The sequence below is a fragment of the Taeniopygia guttata genome, chromosome 2 (assembly GCF_048771995.1).
Source record: "Taeniopygia guttata chromosome 2, bTaeGut7.mat, whole genome shotgun sequence".
NCBI lineage: Eukaryota > Metazoa > Chordata > Aves > Passeriformes > Estrildidae > Taeniopygia > Taeniopygia guttata.
The window spans coordinates 96,398,636-96,426,242 of NC_133026.1; the positions used below are offsets into that span (position 1 = coordinate 96,398,636).

At 34.8% G+C, this 27,607-nt stretch overlaps 1 protein-coding gene across 1 annotated transcript; it reads right to left on the reverse strand.

The window, feature by feature from the left end:
- CCDC102B (coiled-coil domain containing 102B) lies at nt 1–27,363 on the reverse strand. The gene is given in 5 exon segments (XM_041714003.2): nt 1–45; nt 47–181; nt 20,123–20,231; nt 24,719–24,927; nt 26,749–27,363. Coding segments are annotated over 5 exon segments (1,107 nt in total). The 5' UTR covers nt 27,358–27,363.
- Nucleotides 27,364–27,607: the final 244 nt, after the last annotated feature.

Consider the following 27,607-nt stretch of genomic DNA (forward strand, 5'->3'; position numbering starts at 1 on the left):
TTAATGATCACAATTCAATTTAGTTAGTGTTGCTTTATTATTTTTTCATCTCCAGAAGTTCCTGAATTTCTTTTACCTGTATTTTGAGTTTTCTGGTCTCTTCTTCCAAACTTTGTTTTTCTGCTTCTAGTTGCTCTCTCTTTCCCCATTCAGATGTATTCTCACACTGCATTCTTTCCATCTGAAAAGGTTGAAGGCAGGTTTTCTCTGGGTGAAGTTAATGGCTTCAGAGTAAGGTGGACACATTAAAAATCAGCCCAAGGTATAAGTTTTCCATGTTTCATAAAGTTAAATATTTTAAATTTAAAATTACCAAGACAGTAACCTTTTCATCAAATGTACCTTCAAAAAAGTAAAGCATAGGTAATTTTTTGTACAGTAATTGGTAGCAGAAATCTTATTATTTCCCTGCTATTTATGAAAAATAGTATTAATATAATAATAAAAATTTTTAAATAACACTGAGACTTGTTGCCGTGTGAGACCGGCTCCGGGCGGGTGCCTGCGGGAGCATGGCGGGAGGAGGGGAGAGGCAGGGCTGCTTTTCCCCTTTGGCTCTGAGAGTCTCAGTTCTAGCACTGGAACAGACGAAATGGCGACATGGGGCTCGGGTGCAAACACATGTTTATTGTGGGTGCGTGTTCCTGAGACACCGGGGCACCGAGTGGGGCTTGGTTATAGCTCGTGCCAGAGGCGGGAGGGAACATGAGCCGCAGCCAATAGGGATAGGGCCGGGGCCAGGGAAACCCCGGGGACCCTGGGGAGGCAGGAGCAGCGAGGGGAAAGGTGGGGTGAAAGGGGGGGGGGAAGGGACAGACTGCATGGCGAGGGAGAATGATAAGGGGAGAAAGGATCTGGACAAGGGACCACGGGGGGAGGGGGGAGGGGGAATGGGGGGGGGGGGGAAGAAGAGAAAGTTAAAAATCCCGCAGAGACTGGTTTTGATTTTACAGTGTCAAAGTTCACATTTTATTCTCCAAAAGACAAAAAATCAGCATGTTTTTATTCTGTTTACAATTTAGAGGGATTGAAATTAATGATCATTAAACTGAAGAAGCTCTAAAGTATATCTTCAATATTACATATGGTTATCCTGATAATCAGGAAAGACTTTTACGTTTTCATGTTAATGTCTTTCTTGTGGTTATGATTAACTGTCTTAAGTGAAATATTATCTTTTATAGTCAATGCTTAACCTTATTTTAGGGAAACTTTATGAATTTGTTCATCAAATCCACATATAGGATGAATTAAATATATGAACAAAAAAACACATTACTGAGTGATATAGAGTAATTATCAAATAACTGATTTATTCTTCAGAGACAGCTACACAGAGGTTTTTGTCAAGGCTGCATTAAATACTTCTCAGACTTCAAATGAAAAAAATAGTAAGGTGAATTTATGTTTATAACACTAACCAGGTACTTATCAGAAACTAATGGAAATTTATCAGAAGATTTTTATTGACAAGTACTTACTGTTAACATGTTATAATTAACTGGTGTAGGATTTGTAATTTTCTCTTCTTCCCCCCCATTCCCCGTCCCCCCTTCCCTCGCGTTCCCCCTTTGTCCTGTGTTCCCTTACCACTCCCTCTCCCCCCGTGGTCCCTTGTCCCAACCCTGCGTTCCCTTATCACTCCCCCTCACCATGCGGTCCGGTCCCTGTTCCCCACCCCCCCGCCTTTCCCATCGCTGTCCCCGAGGTTTCCCTGCCCCTGTCTCCTGCCTCCCATCCCATTGGCCACGGCTCAGGTTCCCCCCCGCCCCTGGCATGGGGTATAACCGAGCCCTGCTCGGTGCCCCGGGGGTCTCAGGATCACGCTTCCACAATAAACACGTGTTTGCACCCGAGCCCCGTGTCGCCATTTCATCTGTTCCCACGCTAGAACTGAGCCTCGCAGAGCTGAGGGGAAAGCGGCCACCGCCTCTCCCCTCCTCGCTGTGCTGCCTGCAGGCGCCCTGGTTGCCGATCTCGTACGGCAACAAACTGGTTCTTAACAGGAGATTAAAAGATATTAACATAGATTAAAAACTGTAAAAATAAAAGGTTCCAGTTCTTTTAACTGAGATGAAAAAAATAAGAGAATTTCTAATATATTAAAAAAAAAGTTCAAAATTTTAAGAGCTTTTTACAATTTTCAGTTTTGTGAGAACGAAAATCGATAGTTTGATAAAAATGGCAACTAGAAACATTGTCAGACACTTCTTCATTGAAGAAACAGCATATCTGTGCCAACAAAGCTTTGGAAAGACCAATATAGGTGTGCTTTTTCAGTTCTACTGGTTACTTTTATTCTAAAATAATTTTCCGGCAAATAATGAATGTAGAGCAAAGAGAATGAGCTGTTACAGCATAAAAGAAACATATTTCTGATCCAATGTCATTCTCTAGCTAAACCAAATTGCAAACTTGCCTGTTCCCACCTTATTTCTGAGGAAATAAAAACAATTATAAACCAAATAAAGTTAAAGAAGCTCTTTCAGATTATCAGAGGACAGTAAAAGTGATTGTTCCACTCTGCTCTGTATTGGTGTGGCCTCACCTGGAGCGCTGCCTGCAGTATTGGGCACAGGTCATCAAAGTATTAGAGTGGGTCCAGAGTGATAAACTACAAGTTGCTAACTCCAACACACAAGTAAATGTTTGATGCTCACATGGTCCCAATGAGGTCTTTGAAATCTATCCAGTGGATTTCTGTACAATAGTTGGAAATTAAGGAATCACATACCCCTATTTAGCAGCAAATATTATTTCTTCCCCACCAAAGTTATGCAAGTTGTTTGAATACTGTCTACTGGACTACATACACAAGCCTCATATTTTTTCCTAATAAATATTCAGGCTTATTTATTATTACAAGTATCCATGAAAGTTCCAGAACATGAGAAACCCTGTCTTCTTACAAAGCACCTGCCAAAATACTCAGCTGAAATTCTAAGTCTGAAAGTTCACCTTTTCACAGTGTTGACGCTAATCAATAAAAATTCATTTTTGTCAGACATCAAATAGAGAGAAATCACAAAACCATCCAAGGCTGAATTTCATCAAGAAATTAAGCAAAGTTGACTATCACATGAAGATCTGATGTCAAAGATAAATTTATTTACCTATGTCTATAAAATTTCAATTCATTTCTGCCAAGATGTAATTATGATAAATTTACATATTTAACAGTCCTGATTTCAGCTGGGATAGGAGTTCATTATCTTCCTAGTAGCTGCTACAGTGCTATGTTCTGAATTTAGTATTAGAATAATGTTGATAACAGGGGGAAATTTTCATTGTTACTGAGCAGTGCTTACACAAAGTGAAGACACTTCCAGCTTCTTGTACTGCTCTGTGAGCAAGGAGGCTCAGGTTGCACAAAATCGGGGTGGACAGCTAACCTGAAGCAGCCACAGGGATATTCCATTCTATATGATGCTCTTGTGTGAAATTCCACATTCTGATTTATAAAGAAATGTGAAAGCTTAAGAAAAAATTTGCAACATGTAAAAAAAACTTGAGATCTTTAATTTTCCCTTAAAATGTGAATATTTTCTCTCCATAAAATATCTGTGCAGACTTGCACTGAATCTTACTTTTTAATAGGAAGTCCAGAATAATGGTGGAAGCATAGAATGAGGTCAAGGTAGTGTCAATTAAGTGGATAATTGCAAAGGTGAATGGTGAAAATGAAGTACAATGGACTGACCTTTTGAAATTGGATAATTACATCTTAGAGCTAACCTACACCATTTTGTGACTAACATGAAAGGCAGAACCCTGAAAAAAACAGACAGAGAAAAAGGAACTCCACCTTGTACAGTTCATTAGCAGGAAAATCTTAATGCTCTTGTTTAGTTTAAGGCAATATAACAGTGGCTGAAGTTCCAAAAGTTTTATTGAAACAAGATTTTTCTCTTTCCCCTTTGTTAAGAAAAGATAGAGTAGGTTGAAGGGCAACAATTAAGGCGCAATGAATGCAAAAAGAAAGATGATGAAGATGAAATCTAGCAGTCAACATGATTTCAGACAGTAAACAGAAGAAATTCCATGCTTTTTCAATTCCAATATTTTTTAGTTTCCTATAAAACTTGGAAAAGATAGAAAAGTGTATTTAGAGAATTATGATCTTCAGCTTTTTAAAAGATGTTTTTAAAATAGAGTTGGGCAGAATGCAAGCATTATGTGAAAAAAAAACATGTACTTTTGATCTGATTGACTTGACAATGATGTCAGAAATAAAAAAACTGCCAATCCAATCAGAAATGCTTCCTGTAAAATTTTTCTTCTACAATATTGTTATTTTCTTCACCAAAAGCATATTCCATGACAGATTATCTACATATCTCAAATAAAAGCTGATTTGCCTGAGAATAGAAGAGTTTTATTTATTATTTTTTAAATTTTCAATCTGAATCCTACACAACTATGGCAAATCATTAGCTTCTAATGTTATCTGTCTTTATACTCAGAATCTGCCTGGACACCGGATGATGCCTACAGATTTGTGACCCAGAGAGGCAAGAATTCCTGTTTAAAATAGTGACCTTGGGCAGCCTCACTCCAGTACAAATGTAAAACATCTGCCTCAGTTTGTGCAGATCAAAAAGGAAAATTTAAAATCAATATGTTTTTTTGTCCTTAAAATGACAATGCGGGACTTTTTTCATGTCGCAAAACAAGATAAATGAACACATATTTTCAGGATTCTTGATATCCTTGCTGTATTGTGCAAGAAGGTAATTTCCATTCATCTATGCTGTAAATTATTCTACAGAATTTAAGCAAGGGGTATATTACACTGAAAATTTAATAAGCCACAAGTTGATTATGAATTAAGGACCATTAATGCCTCATAATAAAGAAAACCTATTGAAATAACTTTATAAAGTCACAAGTGAATTTGATTCTTACAGACTTCTTCCCCATTGTTACTCAGAAAACTCAGCATAAGAAGGAAATTTTCCTTTTCTGTATCTCAGACGGAAATACTGTCTCTCAAAAAATGTCATATCCAACAGTCTTTTCAGAGCCAAGAACTCAAAAATTGTGCAGTTTCACCAATCATTTTTCAAATTATTGCACATTGATAAGAAATGCAAGGACAGAGAATCTGCTCTTTCACAGTGGTAATTTATGAGATGTCATCAACTTCCAAAGCATGGAATGTGTTTCAGCTACTAGAAGGAATGGCAAACATGCAGCTTCCGTAAATGTGGCATCTAGGTAGATTAGATCCAGTGAATTGAAAGCAAGCTCTGCCTAAAGATCAAGCAAAAGCATCACATTCCTGCATTGAATTCATTGTGAGACATCATTACCATTTGTAACAGTTGTACAGGGTCTTTAGGTATTTTATCAGTGGTTTAAAAGTAATGGTATCAAATGCTTAAAGAGAGTCTCTCAGCTTAACTGAGAGAAAAAACTTCTGTGATGTAGGATCAGGAAAAAACTCATACAGCCAGTAGCATCCTTAAAGAGATACACAAGAGAAGAAAATAGTTATGTTGATGAATCTGGTTCTCTTAAATCACTTCCAGATTTAGTTCAGCTGTATCTACAGAACCTGGAAGATACACTATGGTTCTACTCCACTGCTCACCTCCCTTTGAGAAAGGTGTAAGATGAAGATGCATTGTACATAGCAAGACAATAATGTGCAACTGGATAGAAAATAATTCCAAGAATATTTGTTACTTGCAAAGTAACCTCTATTTTGTTGTGGTATAGGGGAGGGAGCCCGGCTTTTTTTTGTTTATTTAAAATTATTTTCTACTTTTTTTTTTTTAATTTTGAGTTTTCTACTACTAGAAGTCTGTAAGAACATGAGGAAAACTGACAAAGCTCCTAAGGTCTTAAAGAAAACTCATCAAGTTTCCTGCTTCCAAGATCAGGACTACTGTATGCACATGTGATGTTCATTGGCAAGCAAAATTATTACTTGGCATGTGTGATACTGGACAGTTTTGCAATGATTATTTCTAATATGTCTGACATTTTCTGGATTTTTTTTTTCTTTTTTCACCTAAAAGGCGCAGTCAAAGACTACCAGAATCCATAAGACTCCTTGCACAGGAAAGGGAATGCAAATGTTGGCTACCATTTTATTTGACAAATGCTTCAACACAGAAAAAAATTTTACTCTGTTTTTTTCCTATTTTATGCAAGTCTGCCAAAAACACCATTTAGTTCATCAGCAACTATACTGAAAGCTTGATAAATGTTATTCTGCTTGACAGTATCTTGAGACACCAAGCCCTGCAAGAAATTGAACTTTTTTATGAATATTTATATTCATAACAATGCCTAGCTCCAGCATATTTAGTTATCAAATATTTCTTCCTCCTGGTTCTACTTGTATGCCTAAGTCTGCTACAAGCTGATATCATTGCACTATGCTGACATTAAATTGAAAGTTGCTGATTTACCAATATTTTTTTTCCTCTTCCCTTGTCTGTACAGAGAAAATGCTTTTGTGTATGTGACTAGTTAAAAGAAGTGATTTATGTAGAAATGGAAGTTGTCCATAGATATATAAAAAGCTTTAAGCATGAAACTTTGCAACAATGAGAAATAATACATGAAGAGAGGTATAAATAAGTTCAGGAATAGGAACATAGTCAGGTGGAGAAAATTACTTTTGATCTTACAGATCTTTCTTTCCATCTGAATCTGGCACTGCTTTCATTAGTTTCTTGAACTTGAATGAGTTCAATTTCATATGGACTATGTATTACATTAAAATTAACACCTCCTGTTCAAGAGAATCTAATATTCATTCAAGGAAAACAAATTTTCTATCAACGTCTATCACAGAAAGTGATCCATAATGCTTATGTAAAGTTCTACTTTCACCAATTATTTGTAAAGAATTTAATATATTCAATGAACTACCTTTACCTATCTAAACATTTGAGATCAGTAAAAAGAATACCAACACATAATGTACTCATTTTTACTTTAAAATTATGAAGGGCTTTTGCATTTGATCTCATTTAAAACAAGAAAAACTTACATTTTTCATGTGGAAAAACTAAACAAGGGACTAAACAAATACTGGAAGTTTCTTTCAGTATCACAGAATGGATAAGGTAGGAAACAGTGGCCATCTGGGCCAACATCATGGCTTAAGCAGGGTATGTTAACCTTCCTCATTGTAATCCCAATTCATAACAAGATTGAGACTAGAGGAATGTCCAAGCTATCAGTGTCCACCAAGCTGTACAGTGCTGCTTATTTAGTCAACATTTCCATGCATCAAAATCAATTTTGAAAATTATCGAGGAAAAAATTTAAAACCAGAATGGACTGTTATAATGAAGATATAAAAACACATGCTATAAGTAAAGAATCTGACATTTATAAGATGTAAGAACAATTTCTTCAAGTAGGCATTCTTATAGGCTTGCCAGAAAAGCATGAATGTTTGCATGAGTATTTAAAAACAAGTAAGAGTGTGATTATTTTTTCTGATATATTTTGTGCGGCTCTGTTCTCAGTGTTCTACTGATGTATAAACCAAATGTCAAACCATTTGTAGGCTGTCTTGGAAATTAAGGGACTTTCATCCACTGTTTAAAACAAGCAAATACAAAAAGGATATTTTTGTTTTTATAGCCAGATGATATATTAAACATATCCACGTGTCCTTATCAGCCAAATCCCTAATGCACATGAAAAATGAATCATGTACTTCATTATCTTGCAGAGCTGAATTAAACAGTTCAAAATGCAAACCTCTATACATATACCCTCTCATACCAGTCCATGCTAACACTTGTTAGTTATAAGTAAAGTGCGTTTCAGCTGAGAGAAACACAGAAAAAAAAAAAAATTCCTTCATATTTCACTGTAAAATGTACACTTTATGTATTTGATGAGAAGTAATGCATCTTCTATATGCAAATTAAACCAGTGAAAACAGTAAAATAATAAAAACTAAACCTTGACATCTTCACCTAGTTTTCAAATTAAAACAGAGTATAAGCCTCATCTCTCATATTCTTGATGCAGCTTTGTCTCATATTTGCTAATATAAATATATCAATATTTTACCACCATTTCTGGTTGGGAAGCCCTCATATTGTCCAAAATGTAGCAGGCCATATATTTGTCTACCTCAAAATAAAATATTTGAGTAAGAACCATCCCTTAATTTTGTCAATTGTATTGATATTGACTGAATTTCTAAGTAGCCTAGATAAACCCCAGTGAGTACATTCTCCAGGTTGAAGTTAAAAGTGCTCTGGTTTAAGCCTCATCCTGACTTTCCAGGCATCCTCTCAGAGATCATTGAGGAACTCATGGGAACTCTCTGAGATACTTGTGGGTATCTGCTGCTGCCACATAAGGAGCCATTGAAGTAACTGCCCCTTCACCACCAGAAACTTGTTTGCTGCATCTTAGACAGAAAAAAAGCCCCTGCAAGAAAAATGAAAACCTGGATTTCTAAATTAAGAAAAAAGCTATGAAATCTGTAATGTGGTCCTTCAAAATTTTGAAAAATTTGCCATGATAACTAATGCCTCTTTTTTTTTTTTGTCTACAGTTTGTTTAAGATTATCCCTTAGTTAGAAATATCCTATCTATCAAGATACTGGGAATTTTCCAGAATTTCCCTGAAATTCCCCTCTCTTCCCCCATAAGATGAATGTGGTGAGAGCTATTTACTCACTGAAATAAAAAATTAATTACAATTAAATTACCAATAATAAATTTTTCATCAAATATTTTTTTTCCTTTAAAGCCTTTACTGTTGTTTAGAAACAAATACTCATATTCTCTTATTTTATATATACCCAAGCCATAGATAATTTAATGCAGGCCTTATAACTATATTATAATATAGGCAACAGTAGAAAGACTTTATTTTCCATCTCTCTCTGGGACTAAGACCCTCACCTCTGTCTCACACCACAGAAACTCTCAGTACAGACCTGTTGGCTGCCCTAGATCACCCCAATTCTAGTCCCATTCCAACAGCAACTCTAAGCATTCTCTTTTGCTCAACTCTAAGACTGTCACCCTTGCTCCAAGAATGACACAAGAACAGATGAGAGACCAAATTGCAAGAGGAGAAAAAGAAGCTTTAATACAAAGGATTCTCCAGCTTATATAGACCGATATGATACATTCTACTTGATTGGCTAGTAAATAAAAACATCTTTCTCACATACCGTCCTTGAGAAGAATAGAAAAACAAAGTAGAAAAACACTACCTGCAGATTGTTTATACTAACAAGTTATCACATTACTACAACTCCCTAAAAATTCTCACAAGCCACTGTGAGAAACGATTGCCATTTTTCTTTCCCTGACCGGGCTGGCATCCACATAAGACAAACTTTTCTCTCTGTCTGGAGCAAAGAACCTCACCTCCAAAATTTCTGTCAGCATCACTCACAATTTCTCCTGCTCTGTATTTCTCATTTTGGCTGCTATTCAGTTTTATTCCCCTCCTACTTCTACGGCTTGCTGTATTTCAAAAGTAACACTCATGATATAAAATGTACCAACATCTACATCAAATGTAACTTAGCTGCACCAAAAAGATGCTTCATTAGCTTACTTCAGTAATTTGAGTCTACAAATTTGCTAAATGTCCATTTCATTATGGTCTTTCAGACTATCCAGTATCAGCTTTCTATTTGGGTTCCTTTCTAGCCTATTTAATATTAACCACTTCCAAAAGTTCTCCCAGTTTCTGGAAATTGCCTATAAGTCATACACTTTTCACTCTTTCCTGTATAAATCTGAAGAGAGCAGTTCTCAGAGTAATTCCTGACTGCAGAAACAAAAGTTGAAGCATTGGTTCCAATGTAATTCAATTACTATTTACTCATAACTTTAATGTTAGGCATCCTTTAGATAGCCTTTGACTTGAAGGTTATTTTTTTAATAATTAAAAAACCAGTCAGATTCTTATGGTTTCTGTATTTCCCATAAGTAGAAACAGAGACTGAATCTAAAGTCATTTATGTGCTGAATGCACTAGGCATCTTTTGCAGCATACCTTTTACTGCAGGCTCTTGAAATTATCTTCTTCTTATTGTTGTGTTTAGCAAAATATTGGTGCTTAGATAATCATGACCTTACATAAAAATGGCATGTACAAGATACTCTTTGCTGTATTCCTAAATGGAAATTATATTCTTGATGGGACTAACATGACTAAATTATCAAACTACTTTTCCTTTTTTTGACTAGAGATGAACACAGTAATTAGAGTTCTAAGCAAGATTAATCTATACAAACATTATACGGTGGTTTAGGAGAATTTAAAATGTTCTCTAGGAGAATTTAAAATGTTCCCTTATCTCATTCAAGGAAACAATTCACATTTCAGCTAATTCCTTGGAAAATACTGCTTTAAATTTATAAGGGACACATACCAACCAAAACCCTCAAAGCTTGACAAGCCATCACTCATGTGGAGAGGGAGAATTCCAATGTATGAACAAATTACTCTTTTCTCTTGCACGGTGAGGTCAAATTTTTAATACAGGAAATAAACAAGCAAAAATTCCCATATTAACTAATAATAAACTGATCTAATAACCGTAGTGCAAGTCAAATAAAATAATTAAAAGTAAAAGAATAAAAACATACTTTAATATTTATGTTTCACTAAAAAACAAGGTAAAACTTGAGCTCTTGACATTTACAATGAAGGGGTAGATTTGTTTACTTTACAAACAGTAGCCTGCTTTTCTTATAGTTGATTGGATTATGACACAACACAGAAGGGGTGGCAGTGGTAGTAGAATAAACAAACTGCATTCAAAATCCTAAGTAAATGGCAAAGGTTGTTTTAGGCATAGGATTACATTAATTTTTTTCCTAATGTAATTTCAAATCTCAAAGGTCAGATGATTTTAGGCATTCTTAAGCAAAAAAAATATGAAGTAAAGCAGGAACTTTTACCCCTTAATTTTCCTCACTGACAGCTTTATCAGTGGGAGGGAATGGGGGGAGGACTTCTTACTCTGCTGAAAAGTTCAATTCCATTCTGATTATATTTTAAAAGAAGGTGGAATAGGCCCCTGCTGAGAATCGTTTTCTTTTTTTTTTTTTCTAATGACACCTGAAACTTCTTATTAAAATCTGCTTAATTCCCTTTTCATCCAATTATTGTTGCAAGACTGAAGTTTCCCAGTTTAAGAGTTTTTATGATCTGCATTTAGCTTACTTCTGTTATTAGTGTTCTTACCAAGGGGAGGAGATCATGTATGTATGTGGATTTTTGGTTGTTTTTCCTAGTCAAATCTAATAAAACAAACCTCTTCCCAAAATAAGAAACACAGACTAAGCCCTGAGAGACCTAAGACTGACTAATGCAAAACCTCTTTTTAATAGCAAGATAAAAAATAGATTTGTCTGCCTGTGAGTAGAAATACACATACAGACTTTAATGAAAGCAAAAATGAGCTCCTATTCTATGGAAAGAAATGACCAGACCAATTAAATTTTCATTCTTAACTTTCAGAGCAATAACAATTTATATATAATTTGCAGAAAGTAATTTTTATATTTGTTATTTTTACAAATAAACAGCCTAGAAATTTAATTGTAGTCAGACTATAAAAGCTTGCCTCCTGTTACTTCAAATAGTTATCTACTGCTGTGTGTTTATGTAGTTATTATCAGTAATTAATTTCAGAAATAGAATATGCCATAAGCCATTCTAATAAGTACTATAAAAGGAAGATGACAACCCTTCCTCAAAAAATACAGGGATTGGTCATAAGAAGATAAATGCAGACATGTAGAAAATCATCTGGAAAACAAAAGTAAATAGTGCAATGGGTAATATATTTGTTTGTTTGTGAAGTTTTATTTGCTGTACAGAAGGTTCATAACTCTTTAGCTTACAACCGATTTCTTAGCCAACTTTCCACCTTGACTTTAAATTGTGGAATTGAGCAAAATATATAGCTAAATAAAGGACTGTAAGGAAACAGAAAAATCGATAATGGTCAGCATGATTTGGAAACATTCAAAACAAGTTTGAATTGTGCTCAGTCTCAAGAAATTCCTAAACTGTATGGGTATTATATGTTGCAGATCAGAACACTGTTCAAGCCAATATAATAGGAATGCTAATTGATAGCTTGGAAAATAACACACTAACTAAACTTACACTACACTTTTTAATATAACTGCTAATGAATCATAAAAAAAAAAAAAAAAACAGATCAAAATGAAAGCAACAGTCAAAGCCTCTACATTTAACTTAGGGACTACACAAATTCACTTATCTTACAGATGAGGACTGTTGACTTTTCAGATTAATGGTCAAGGGATGCTGGGAATAGGATGTTTTCTGTAACTGTAGGTCTCTACAAATAAATACATATCAGATTACTAGAATACTAAATAGTGTGAAACCACACTATTTGTAATAATTATTTTTCTGTAGGAAAAGCATCCATACCAACATATCTAATTAAAATTTGCAAGTCTGATTTGATGTAATGTGAAAATCAAAATGGCATCAAGGTTCCCAGGTGAATACCGGACTATTATATCAATGTTACTTAAAGTGCAGATAAATTGCACTATAAAACACCAGATTCCAAAAGTTGCCATGTTCTGATGCAGTGAGCTTTCTCCTTATGCATCAACAGCCTCTGCTAAAAGGGACAGACTAAACCAGCATTCAAGCTTGTTTTCGCTTCTGAACTCTAAGTTCAACAGGATTCAAGAAATAGAGGAGATAACTTATTCAAAGAAATTTAAAAGTGTTGCCCTGCTCAGAGTTCAGGTAAATATAGCATAGGACATTTCTCCATACAGCTCTCCTTTCAGAGGAAGAACCCGAAATATAATTTAGTTGTTTGGTCTAGATAAACGATTGCATTAAATAATTTCTGTAGAGCAGCAGTCTGGTGGAAAGTGCCTGTAGCAATGGTTCTACTGCTTACAGTTTACATGGCATGTCTTCTGATTTATCTGAGCCATACCTAAAACAGAACATCATACTGGTACTCTGAAGTTACAAGGGTCGCTGAAGAATCTTCTGTTACTATTCCTAATTGCCTGCTACTACGCAGTTTAGGAACTGATCAAAGGTTCATCGACATCAGCAGATTTCTCATTGACTTCAAGGTATTACTCATGCTGTTATTTGAACAAATATGCAGTAGTTCACCAATGTGAAAGTTTTGATTTAAAATGGAAGAAAATTATCAAAGGCTGTTTTTCCAATCAAGCCTCCTCCCCAATAGATGGTTAGTCCTTATCCAGGTAAGAGTAGAAAAAAGGAACTGAATCACTAAGAGCAAAATGCTTATATCTTTAATTAAATACATTTAATGTCATCAATTTTAAACATTCTACCTGTTTTTACATTTAATTCTTCAGAGGTTTCTTGGTTTCTTATTTTTTTCAAGTAATTTCAACCCAAGTTGATTTTATGTTGATGAATGACAAGTAAGCACACAAGCAGAAATATTTACTTTAACAAATAAATTAATGCTAAAATATAATACCAAAAGGTAAATTCTGGACAGTTAAACATTTCTTAAAAATTAGATATTAAAAAACTTTTTGGTTTATTTTTTTTAAACTATACACTGCAAAGAATTAATTTCTGATATTGAGAGCCATATGGTCAACTGATCACACTAATACATTATTAATAAGCAACTTTGTCATAATTTTTGGCCTTTCAATCAGAACTGTGAACAATTCTTTTCATTAAAGATGCAATCATGGAATCATAGAATGACCTGAATTGGAAGGAGCCTCAAAGATCACCTAGATTCAACCCCCCTGCTCTGGGAATGAGCATCTTGACTAATTCCTAGGACCAAGATCGCTTCATGCACACAAACACACAAATACACACATGTCTATAAGTGTGTGTATTTGCTCATTCCTCCCTCATTTTCATTGCATCACCAAGTTATACTTTCTGCCGGTGGCAGAACAACAGGCTAAACAAACCTCCTCAAATGGTACCATTTAGGCATGGTGTTCCTTTCACAGAAAATCTGTGTGCAGAAATAGGTTTCAGTATGCTCATACATGTTTTCTTCTGAACATGCTTTCTCACAGAAATGATTTTTCATCTCTACTTGTCCTTAAATAAAAAATAAACAATAAATAATCTTGGTCTTGCTTGGTGTTTTCAATGCAAACTGTGCAATGAAGACAGAGAAAATATTGGCAATGAAATATATAATTCAATGGAGTTTAAATATCTTGTCAGAAGCCAGTCTGAGCAAAAAAGTCAATGAAACTGTAGACTTATCCTGCACTTTCCAAATTAGATTTGTGGGAAAATAAACATCAAATGGAACCTTACCTTTATGCAGCATGACAGATTATACTTTATGCTGGACACTAAGAACATTAAGTACATCATTTCCAGAGATAAAACTAAATATTAAAGGGGACCTGATATGTGAAAAGAGTGGAAAAGATAGTTAACTCTTTGCAAGAATTGCTGCTGAAGCAACAATAAAAAATCTTTCTTTACTCTCTAACCACCTGTTAGTTATAGTAATTTACACAGGAACACTCAAAATCCTAGACCTAGTCTAAAACTAATGAGATTTTATTACAGGAAAATTAACTGCATCAAGATTCCATTCTATGAAGTCATTTGCAGTCTCAAGTAATTCAGATGTTGTTTACAGAAAATTGCTTAATGGTATTTTAAACCTCAGCCTTGAGGCTTCTGATATCAAACTTTATAAAAACTCCTTTAGCACACTAAAATAGACTATTGCCTATTTTCTATAAAAGCAATATAAATTTTTTTTGTATGTAATTTTGTTCCTATGATAGCCATGCAAAGTATTAAACATTTCTGGGCATCTTAGATAAGAAATTCACAGGAGCCAGTACAGCCATTCAGGCTACTTATTTATGTTTGATAATTACTCTGCTTTCTTCAGGATTCAGGGGACAATCAGAAGGCATTTTTTCGAGTCAGGTGAAAAGTATGTGACAGAATGGATGATCCTACTATATGTATCTAAATTTTCTGTAAGATTATAAGAGTATCACTTTTTCTATTTAACGTATGTACTAAGTGAATGAAATAAGTAATTTCAGGTAAACAGCTGTGTAGCACCTTCACACTATAAGGTAACTTCAGAATAAAGATTTCTGGAGAAGGTAGAAATTATCTAGAGTCTTTAACAAGATCTACCTGTGCCTCTAAATAGGCTGTTCCACTTTAAAAAGCATTTAAATGTTTACAGTGATAGGAGAAGACTTGATTTATCCAGAAGCTTCACTCACATGAGTGGAGCTTCCTTCATCTGAGAACAACAGGTAGGGAGCCATTCACAATCTCTTAAAGAAAGCAATGCTCCTAGGTAGCAATACATAGGTTGTAATATAGTGTAAAACATGTATATACTGAGAGAACAGAAAGCATTTGTTTTTAAAAATGTTTAAAAATGTTTTTTTGGCTCTATCGCAAAATCAATAGCTGGTGACTTACTTTCAATTGTATTAAAAAAAAAAAAGTGGAAGAACAGAAATGTCTCAGCCAAATACATAAAATGCTCATTTAACTTGTTTTCCTTTTTATTTATGTATATTTTTTATCACCTAAGTTCCAAAAATATTTAAATACCAATTAGTGTAATTTTTGCCTCATATCCCATAAACTGGGATAGGAATTTCCCTCATTAACTACCAAAGCACTAAATAATGTAGAGTAGGAGTAAATTCTGTACTTCAGCTAACTCAAAATTCTTTTAAACAACACAGTCTTGCACTGTCTATAGTAGCATTTGTAAGTCTACAGTGCACACCAGTGGACTATAGTAGTACATGCATTTTTCCACTTTCAGCATAGTTCTGTAAATATTCCATTTTATTTAACTCTTAAATGACAAGAAAAACACATTCTCCAGGATTTATAAAGATGGATATAAAATGTTGAGGAAGATTTGCAACAAGTATAAACAACAATGTTTTATTGTACATAAGATAAAATGATCATTCTACAACCTAAAACTTCAACTGGCTCACTCACTCCAGTTCTGTGTTTACAAACATCACAGCAGCACACTAAGGATTTGCTTTGTTTTCCAGAGTCCACACACCTAACTAATCTCAGACATACTTTTTCTGTTTCTCAGACTGATGGTTAATTGAGCTGTAAACTAAACTAAATCTGAAAAAATTGGTTACCCTATTCCTGGGGACTTTCAACAAACAAAATTATGGATGTAAAAATTTTCATTAAGTTCTTCTGAGAACTTAAAGATTCCCACTCTTTCCAACAAAGTTTACTTTAAACCCAAGTATATCTTATGTCAATACTCTTTATTTACTCAACAGCCTTACAAAAAATTTTTGCCCTTCTGTAGATACTCATGCAAATACAATTAGTGTAATTTTATACTGAATAATTTATTTCCTGTTTTTAAAATAACAATGTATTTTACATCTTTTAATGGGTGACCAGAATTCTTAGAACAAAAAAAGAAATTATCAGCTACAACACCAAATGCAACTTTCTGTTGTACCTGTTAAAACCAAAGATTTTAAGATCAATGTTAGTGTCACACAAAGCTGCCTATAGTGCTCATGGTTACTATGATCATAAATTGTCACTTTACTACTTTTTAAAATTAACTCAATACTTTAAAAACTTATTTAAAACTTCCAAATTGATCCTGAATGGATAATATGTTATAATGATGGTCAGCAAGATCACCAAGGCTTTTCATATTTAGTTTATTCCAAGCTGAGTAAATACTTGTCTTTTAATGAAAAGAAAGAAAGATTAGTTACTGGGAGTACTAATAATCGAGTCTTGGCAGCTGTGAAGTTTCTAACATTCCCCAAAATCTCTCCAACTTCCAAAGGGCTAGAAGAGCTATCCATTCCTAAAAATGGTTTAATTTGCAGTGTCATTGTTGCTTGCAAACCAAGCACTTTTTTTTTCCACATTCAGGGTGGGATTGTTAGGAAATTTACCAAAGGAAATAGCAGAATAATTTAGTCAAGGACATGAAAATAATCCAGATGATTACATCTTGATGATTGATCTGCTTTTAATCTAGAAATTCCTCTGTGATTTAATATTGAAAATTTATATTGGAATCAGATTCCATGCTTAGCCCAGTATATGTCTGCACTTTCCTTTATTTCACTTCCAAATTTTTCACTGTCAAAAATCTTGTCTGTTGTTCCAGCATCCATTTCTCAACACTAACATATAGTGAGTAATATCCACATCTGTGTTGTCAACACACGAGGTTTGGTTTATTTCAGTAGAGTTTCCACTTACAGAAACCCCCTCCACTGACATAAATAATTTCATTCAAATTAATCAGATTCATCCAGATCAGTGCTTTTCTGTAATTTAAATTTGCGATTTATGTCATAAATGTCAGAAGATTAAAAAAATGATCCAAATATCACCTCCTGTTAGCAATTAAAGCAATTGCGCATGTTCCCAAGACAAAAGCACAACACATATATGTAGACATGCAAATGCATAAATATTGTTATCTATCTCAAGTGAATTCTCAGAAATTTTTTACCTCCTGTTATTTTATTCCTGATGATAGTGCCATAAAGCATTTTATAAAGATTATATTTCCGAAGCAAAACTATTAATTAAACCTAGACTTCCTCTGTTTTGCACAAGTATAATAAAAATCCTACTTAATGAGCAAGCAGAAAATAAAGAACTAAAATCTGAAGGAACTGAAATATGAAAGATAGATGTTAGTTTGCTGCTGTGTTGCATATGCATCACCTATTAAGTAGAACTTGAGATTTAATAGACTGATTCCAATTCTTTCCAGAACATGAAAGAAAAGTAATTAAATCCCCTCCATTATTCCAAATCTGAGATGTTAAATTCATAGGACATTTTTAATTCACTATCTATGTTTAATCGCATATTTTGAGTTTTGTTGGATCAGTGAGGTCCTCTATCCATTGTCCTGAAAGCTAAAACCCGTAAACTGCAACACAAATATTTCTTATTCTTCTAGTTACGAATGCAGATTGAAATGAACAGGTATTTCCTAACACCAATTTGATACAACCAGGCAATGTTCTTAAGTTACTTCTTCAAAGCTGATCTTTGTAAAAGTACATTGCTTTCTGGCATCAGAACTCCACCATGAGTGTCTTGCTGAGCTAAATCAGTCTTCTGGCACATCTACCTGTTCTCCCAAGTATCAGGACAAATCTTTGTTGTACTCCAAGACCTGACAGCTTTGGTTGACTCCTTTGTTTACCTATCAGAGTTGCCTCCCATGGGACCCTTCTCAGCAGTTCCCTGACTAAGACAATATCCTGCTCTCCTTAGGTTCAGGGTCTGTACTCTGCTGCTCACCTTTCTTCTTTCAGGGTGACCAACACCACTATTTCAGAGTTACCATGGAGGAGGAAATTATTCACCATCACATACCCAGCTAGTTTCCTTCATATTATTCAACAGCAGACAGAGCTATTCATCACCACTTGTTGGCCTTCAGCAATAATTTATTCCTGAAACCCCACTGAAATCTCTTTGATTTCAGCAGCTATAGTCACCTATGAGAACTGGGATTTACAACGCTGAGATCTGTGTTCTTTAAACACTTTTAAAACACTTTTTTGTTTCCTCGTTAGGTGGTCTGTAACAAGCTCCAACTACAATGACACCCTCACTGGCCTGTCCTCTGATCCTAGGTTCACAAGTCTGATTATCACCCATCCTTCTGGAAACCTCTAGAGAACTGAGCTGTTTATAGATCTGAGGGCAGCTTCCATTGCCTCAGCCCTTCCTTGCCAGTGTTTCTAGAATTCCTTCACAGGTACTCCAGTTACATGAACTTGACACAGTATTTGAGTTGTTCCAACAATATTGCAGCTCTGTAACCACATACAGCTCTAATTCTCCCTGTTTGTTTCCTAGGATGCGTGCGTTTCTTTACCAACATTTGAGATGGGTGTCCCTTCACATTGTGTTATCATTCCTGAAGTCTTTCTTTCTCCTATCAACCTCTGACCTGAGTTTTCCAGCTGACCACCTCTTCTTCATTTTACTGTTGTCTGTAGTCTCTCATTGCCTTCTTTTCTAGTTCAAAACTCTCCTCATTATATTACCTAGCTGGTAGCATCAAGGAGACAAGACCTGGGTCCTGATGACCTCAACCCCAGAGCTATATGATCATTCCAAATATGCCCCTAGTGGGTGTTCATCAGGATGAGTAGTAGCATAGCAGTCTAAGAACTGGACCTTGCAATGTTCTGGATCCCAACCCGCAGCAAGCCACATAACCCTCAAAAAAGCAAGTGGAGAACATAGGGGGTTTTATCCTCACAGCAGCAAGCCTCCTACTACTGCCACTTGCTGCTTTCTCCTGATGTTAATGCATGGTGTGTGTTAAAGCCGGCTCTGATGCCTCACAAGTCATTGGCCTTCTCTTACTTCACTACGAGGTGTTTGAACCTTTTGAAGTGCAGATCTGGAAAAAGAGCCATCCTCCAGTAGCTGGAGAACATACCTTTCCAGACCCACTACTGGGGGCTTCTATTCATGGTGAATAGAAGCCCCCAGCCAGCGGCTGTCCCTTCCATGTGGTTCAGAATTTCTTATCTCTGGGTCCCTGTGAAGATCCTGTAATCTCCTCTTTGCCTTCTCTGATCCTGCTCAGTCTTACTTCAGCATCTAGCCGCGTCTAGGTTGACAACACATTATTTTCAGGCAATTTCTACACCTCTACTCTTCTATTTCTTCAGCCTCACAGGAAGGGTGGGAGGGCTTTCCTGAACATCCCCTTACCCCACATGGGCCCTTCCTCTCTGAACACAAGCCCTACTGGACCCTGGTACTGCTTTACATCAGGACCACCAGCCTCACCATACATGGGTATGGAGCACCAGAACTTGCCTCCTCCAGCTGGCCCTTTCCTGGAAGCCTGTGGAGACATCCCAATGTCACTCTCACAGCTCCTGAGCACCAGGGTTGCCATGGCAGCGTCTGCACATCCTCACCAGGTCCCTCCCATCTGGCTACACAGAATTATAAATCAAAAAATGGTGGATTCATCACATTCATAAAACCCGGACACAATTTTACTCTTAGTTACAACACAGGAAATCAGAAGTCTAAATTTTCTTTCTTATTCCATGTGATTACAATGTACTGCTAACATACCTGTTTCAGGCTTTCCAGCTTGGTTTGTCTCAGTTCTTCATATTTCCATTTCCAAAGAAATAATTCGTTTTCCATCTTTTCCATTTCTTTCTCCAGAAATACATTCATTCTAAAAAAGTATTTTAAAATTTAGCATTGCACAGTTTGGAAGCTGACAGAACAAAAATTACTTTGAATTTCCTTCCCATAGCTTGAGTTATATTCTGCTGCCTTTGTCAATGTTATGTCTTGACTTTTCTAAAAACATATATTATCGCATAATTATTCCAGAAGATTCACCAAAAATAATAGTTAAAGAGAAAATAGAGATCTAGTAGTACAAAATTAAAACTTTAAATGAAATAAAATTTTAGGATAGACTGGAGAAAATTTAACTTCATTTAGTGGTTCAGGCCACCTAATTTATCACAAATTTCTTAAAGAAAAGGTATTACATCACTTGTATTTAGTATAAACAGCAGATTAAACACACGTATACAGGGGGAAAATGCACTATAAAGACCAGAAACCAAAGATGATTGATGTTAAATGTTAAAAAAAAATTATTAAAATATGTATATTTCATGTTTCAAAAAATAATTGCTGCTGGAAGAAAATTATAGAAGAATTTTAGGAAAACATATTATTTAGTGCAGAAGTACTATGCCTGTACAATGAGAAAAATATTAAATAGTTGAAAAGAATTCTTGGCAATTAAAGAAAGCATTGTGTGCCAGAGTAGTTATTTTCTATTCTGCTGGAGGCTAACAGAATTTTTCAATCTTTGTTAAAAAGATGTTTTTGCTGGGCTTACTAGAAGTATATTTTAGAATATTTGGTTTAAATATTCACCTATGAAAGCAAAGCATATTGATGGAATTAGTCTGGGGCATTTCTATGCAGCAGACTGAAGGCTTGCACAGAGATAGCAAGATTTGCCACTGACTGGACTGACTCAGGCCTTGGAAGCAATGTCAGATACGTTAATGAAGTAATCCACTATAGTGGAATACCTTCTTCTCTTTTCTTTTATAGCTAAACCTAATGTTCTTGAATCAGGGATCTCCTTTTTCTGTCTAGATTTAGTATATGGCACAGCTTATTTTAGCAAACACCTAGAACTCCCATAACATTACACTAATAAAAGAAACACCATTATTCACGAAGCAAAGTGGAACAAGATGTATTTCATGCACTTCAACTCAACAGTTTTTCTTTCAAAGGAATGGGAGATATTTCATTGGGGAACTAAGAGAATTCTTAGTGGGACATTTAATACAGTAGAAAGCGAAAGCAATGAAAGATGACATTCTAATACTTTGAATAATTGCCTATTGACTGTACTGAATGCAGTGAAAGCCCTCAGAAATGGTCTGAAAAAGTAAAAGAGGAATGTACAGTATGTTTTGCTTATTTAGAAGACACTAATTTTGTTTTGTGTTACAGTACTTTTTAAGTGAGATCAGCTCCCTCTGATACCACAAATTGAAATAAATTATTCTGATTACATAAAGTTTACTATTTAAATAAAGAAAACAAAGAGTGGAAGAAAGAATATAACAGACATCAGAAGCAGCTTACTACTAGATAAAAGAATCAAGTTCAGAGCATTCTTCATGGATCTTGTAACAAGACATCTTACTTCTATCTAATTAAATCACAGAATTACACAGAATGGTTGAGGTTGAGAGGGTTGCAAACACCATGCTCAGGCAGAGTTGCCTAGAACTGATTGCTCAGGACCATGTCCAGATATCTTTTAAATGTTATCAAGGATGCAGACTCAGCAACCTTTCTGGGAAACCAGTACCAGTGTTCAGTGATCCTTGCAGAAAAAAAAAAAAGATTTATTGTCGTTCAGGCAGAGCGTTTTGTATCTATTTTCTATGTTATCTATTGTCTATGCTTGAGACTATGCCAGTCTCAAGCAGTTCCTCTTTGATATTATCAACTAGTGGTGGACTAGTTTGTGGGCTTTTGGTTTTAGAGGAAATAAACACTTTTAAGTTCAAAACAGAACAAATTACCATCTTAAAACTAGAAGACAATTAGATGACAACACTGATTCAAAAGATGACAAAAGATAGCTCTTTTAAGCAAATGATTATGCAAAATGCTGAGCCACTCATAAGGTTTGTAATTTCCATTCATGTTAATGGACCTCAAATATGTAATTGATGTGAGCCATTAGTATCTCGTAGAGGATGTTGGTGTGGAATTTTACACTGCAAACCCAAGCCAAGATATTTTTTGAATGTCAAAACATAAATTTTCATCTCTTTACTTTTATTATTTGTTTTAGAACTTCTTTCTTTCTGTCCTTTGCAAAGGCTGATCTGCCTGCATAAGGCTATGTCAACATTACTGATGATAGCTCTAAGCAGAATGCAAAAAGCAGAAGCCTTCTCAGGGTGAAAAAGCAAAACATCTTATGCAGAGATAAGTTAGGAAACCAAGGTTACCAGTCAGGTAACTTAGTAAGGGGGAAATTCAAACACTGGTTTTGCATAAGCTAACTTGACTCTAGAAAAAATGCAGTCAGAGTTCAGGGTGCTGCATGTAAACCAGGAAACTGCTGAGAAGTCCTCTGCTGTATGAGTGACATCATACTGACCGCTAAAGTAACCTTTGGCCTTGGGGTTCAAGCTGTCTATTATCTGTTTGCTTTTGATGCAACACAGCTGTGTGTTCTTGGCCCGAGTTCACTGAGAAAATTGCTAAGTTGTGAGAAAGAAGCTGTGAGAAAGTGCTTAAGCTAGAGCCACACAGGATAAGGGGAGTAAAAATGCAAATGGGGTGAGATTGTTGAGATAATCATAGCTAGCAACTTCAGAATACAAGAGTAAAAATACTGACGTGAGTGAGAATAAAACCTAAGAGAGAAAACTGGAAATCTGTAGCTGGAAATATGGCAAAATCAGTCTATTCTACAAAGTGGTGGAAACCAACCCTTTCTGAGATAGCAGGCAACAGCCTGCTTCAACAGAGATTCATTAGCTATCTCAAGAGACTGGTGACTATGATGATAATTATCCTAGTAACATTATTCCTAGCTATTTACTGTCTGCATTGCTAAATATAGTTGTTTCATACTTAGAAGTTGCATATATTCTGCTTTCTGCATGCAGGAATTGTTGCCCTCCTGGAGAGTGAGTTGTTATACCAATCCCTGCTGCTATGTGGAAATCACTGCTTGGTGAGCATTTTTGCTGCCTGAGGTTGGCATTGCCACATGTTGCACTTTGTAGATGTGCCCCAATTCTTACTGTGTGCCAAGAAATTTATTGCCTTATACCACAGTATAAAACAAATGAATATGAAATTATTCAAAAATGAAAAAATAAATAAATGAAAATAATAAATAAATGAAAAAAAATCTGCCTCTGTGAAGTACAGCTAAAAATTGGTTAGAGAGGCATATAAACAAACAGACCAACCAAAACCTATTAAAGTTTTGCCAGAGAAGTGACTGAAAGTGAGCTGAAAAATTATCCATTTTCTAAAAAAAAAAAATTATTATATATATATTTATTCTGTGATTGCTGATGAAATACCTAGACCCCTAAATATTTCAACCCCAGGAAAATGGGTATGTGAGACATCCGTCTCCTAACTCACATATATATATTTTATTCCACAGACAAATTAAATACTTTTTAAGGAGAAAGACCATAGCCATATTCTGAATTATTATGTGCTTTCTACAACTATCTAATTCATATAACAAAACACATTAAATATTAGTTAGGAATTGAAAGTATTTTTTACCTCAGACTTGTACTATCTACATGACACTTATGAAATAAACTGACAGGAAGGAAATTCAGCATAGTTTACTATTACAGACTCTATGAATGAAAGCGTTGAATATATTTGCAATAGACAGGGAATTTTCTTCTTTTTAATTTTCTAATTAACTTAAACTGATTTTGAAATTACTGTCACCTGTAATTACAGCCTGAAGTCTGCTACTACATCATCATACATCACATGCTGCATGTTTCCTTGAAAAGCCTTTATAGTGAGATTCAATCTTTCTCAATATTGACTATTTATACAACATAAAACTTCTTTTAGGCCACCAAACTGTACATTTAGTATTTATGTCAGGCAAATCTGATATGCTACATAAGTGTACAATAAATGTGTTACTCCCCCTTTGTTACTGGCTTTTAACAGAGACTTTGCTACAAGTGAAGAAGTTAACAGCATTTTGCAGCTGATTCATATATTTTGAATTCAAAAACACCCTTTGTCATTCTGCAATTGGAGTCTTTCAAAGTCTGCTGGTAGAGTATATGAAAATTAGTTATTATCACAAATAACAAAGCACTCCAATAACTGGGTATAACATACATTAGATATCACTGCATTGATACCAAATTATGTATTTGTTTGGAACACCTCTTATTTAAATGTTAGACAAGCCAAAGAAAACAATAAACACTATGCTAAATTGTTTCTCTAAATTCTTGTTTTCTTTAATTTCTATTTGCCTTGCAAATAGTAATGAATAAAGCTTAGAACATATAAATGCAAAAGTCACCATATCTATTTTAGAAACTGTCTTCAGCCCCTCTATGAGAATTCCAAAAGTAGGATATATTTTGCACTTACTCTCTCTCCTTCTGTAAGATTTTCGTCATCTCAGCCAAATGCAAATTTAAGACTGACACCTGTATTACATCATTCTCTGTTGTCTTAGCTGTAGTGCCCAAACTTATTTTAGGTTCCTCCAAATAGATGCTGGGAAGTCCATTGGGGAAGAAATCGGGAGAATTTGGGGTGAATTTTTTATTGTCATTGTTTTGGTCTTTGTTTACATCCTGAGAAAACAAAAATATGACACCTGAGAAAAAAAATAAATTAAGGAAAAAGTCTAACATAGCTCCAGCAGGGCCTACCAAGCCTCTTCCAGACATTTAAGGACCATAGGAGAAAAATAGGAAATAGGTAACATCTTAGACAGTTGGATTGTATATGGGTAGAAGGTGTAAAAATGTAAATATATTTGAATAACTGTCATTTTGTGATGTCTCACAGCTTCTGTAATGACAACCTTTGTATCCAAAATATTTTTAATATGTCTTTACTAAGGAAATATATTCAATTTCTTTTTTGTTGGCTATAACTCTGGTGAAGACCGAATCTTGGAACTAATAAAACCAGCAATGCAATTTATCCATATATATTATACATATCCATAATATTATACAAATAATATATTGAGAAACTCTACATTATGAATTCAAACATTTTATGTAAAGTGTGTTGAAGCAGGCTTATACAAGTTTTTCATAAGGAACAAAGTATATAGATATCTATTTTGAACACACATGTTTTACATATGTTTTACATAATAAACATAAGAAAAACTAATATCAAAATAGGAAACAAAATAAAAATAAAATATACATTTTTGAGGAAGATTACATTTCTCTTATAAACAAGTTTCCCTTAGAAATGTATTTGCTTTACTATATCTGAAGAATTTTGTTTCAAAGCTAATCTCATTTTAGCAGTTTACTGACAATCCTCTTCCATATCACTCTGTTCTTTTGAGTTTTTAGAAGAATGGCCAACATTTACATCAGAAAATACTAGAAACCATTGAAAAGATAAGGCAGTTTCCCATTCATATATAAAGTTTCCGTTTTGAAGAAGAAAATGTTTTATACTAAGGAAAAATAGTTGAGTAGGTTTTGTGGTATTTCCTTCCAATGGCACATTTGTCTGCCTGAAAATATGAAAGGCGTGCATTTTTTTAGCAAAATTTATTCTTGCTACTGACATTACATTTTTTTTTTAGTTCAGATTTCACAGGAATATGATATTGTTAATATGCATTAGAGAGTAAAATTTCCAAACTGAATTCATTCAGATCTAAGATCTTGGCAATTTCCCCTGAATTGAAGTAAAAATTTTCCTATTTTCAACAATGCAGGGAAAAGCATTTTCCTGCAATGTGTGAAAAAAATTACCAATATCTACAAAGACTGCTATCTATCAGAAAACAAGTAAAGTTTTTACATGGTGATGTCTATGAAGACTATACATTGCATTCTAAGGCACAGAATTAGAGATAGTTAAACATATAAACAATGACAAATAAACATAAACATTGAACAAATACTTCAATTTTTGATGAATATAACTGAATCTTTTGTGTAGAGCTAGGGGATGTTTAAACAATGCTTGAAAATTTGCAAAAGAATTGCCTTATCTCTTCCCACATTTTTGAAGTTTGGGGAGAATTAAATGATTTTAAATAATAGGTTCTTTAGAAGCCAAGAGCCTAATATGCTTTTTTGAAGGGGATAAAGAATGTAAGTATACAAAACATGATTAATTCAGACAAGAGAAGTAACCTGTTACCATAAAATATGAGAGAGAATCAAAACAATATGGTAAATTATTGGATACAACAGTCTGCCTCTGTTCCTTAAATGTCTAGTCACAGTGCAAAGGTATGAATTGTTTTCTGTATTAGAAATATTTAGACTGGAGGGTCAGGGGGCTGAAGGGTTCTGCTAATGAATAGATTAGGCAGCAATTTGGTCAAAATTCTTGGAAAATCCCATTTCTACATATACATCCATAGTTTGTCACTTCTTCATGAACCACTAAAAATATTTCCCATTCTTTACCTTCTTTGTGTCTTCTGTCCCAGGAATTTTGATGATTTTGGTTAAGTCTTTTGGAGTTTCTGGCTCCGGAAACATTAACAGGCTTTGGTCTTTTTTAATACAGGATATTTCTGAGCAACGGCATTCTATTTTCCAAGCAGTTCTGTGTTCTAAGTTTTCCTTATCACTTACTAAATCCTGATTTATTTTTTTAAGCTCACTTAGCTCTTTTATGACTCTGTCTAGTTTGAGTCTCAATTGTCTTGCTTCTTCTCGTGCTTTATTTCTTTCTCCTCTAACTTTGCTCCATTTCTCCCTCCAATTAGCAGTGCAATCTGACCACCAGCGCATGGTCTTCTCCATTTGGGCAACTCTGGCTTTGACTTCCTCCAGTTCTTGTATTTTTACCGCTTCAAAAGTTTCCCAATCACTGCTGTAACTTCTATGCATATGTGCATAATTAAGTGATTTTGGGTAGAAACATTGAGATGGAAGATTTGAAGGAAACAGATGGTCACCTGGTTGCCAATATCTATCTAATTTATCAGGTTGTGTTGGTTGGCTCCCAAAAAACTCTGTCTCTTCCATTTGTTTCTCAATGGAGTCTAGATTCAAGTTTTGATTCATCATCTAATTTCACTCCTAAAAAAGACAAAGACAGACATTAATTTAGCTTTTAATTAATTATATCATATGAATAACCTTCAAAAGTTGAGGTTTTTACAGCTGTAGTAGTAAGTTAATGATCCTGCTTGTGTTTTAGAGATGCACTTTATCAACAAGAAATAGCTATTCAAATATCTTTTATTTAATACTTTTTGAGTAGATCATAAACGGACATACCTATTACTTGGCTAGGATTTTCTTGCAAAGAAAGAGT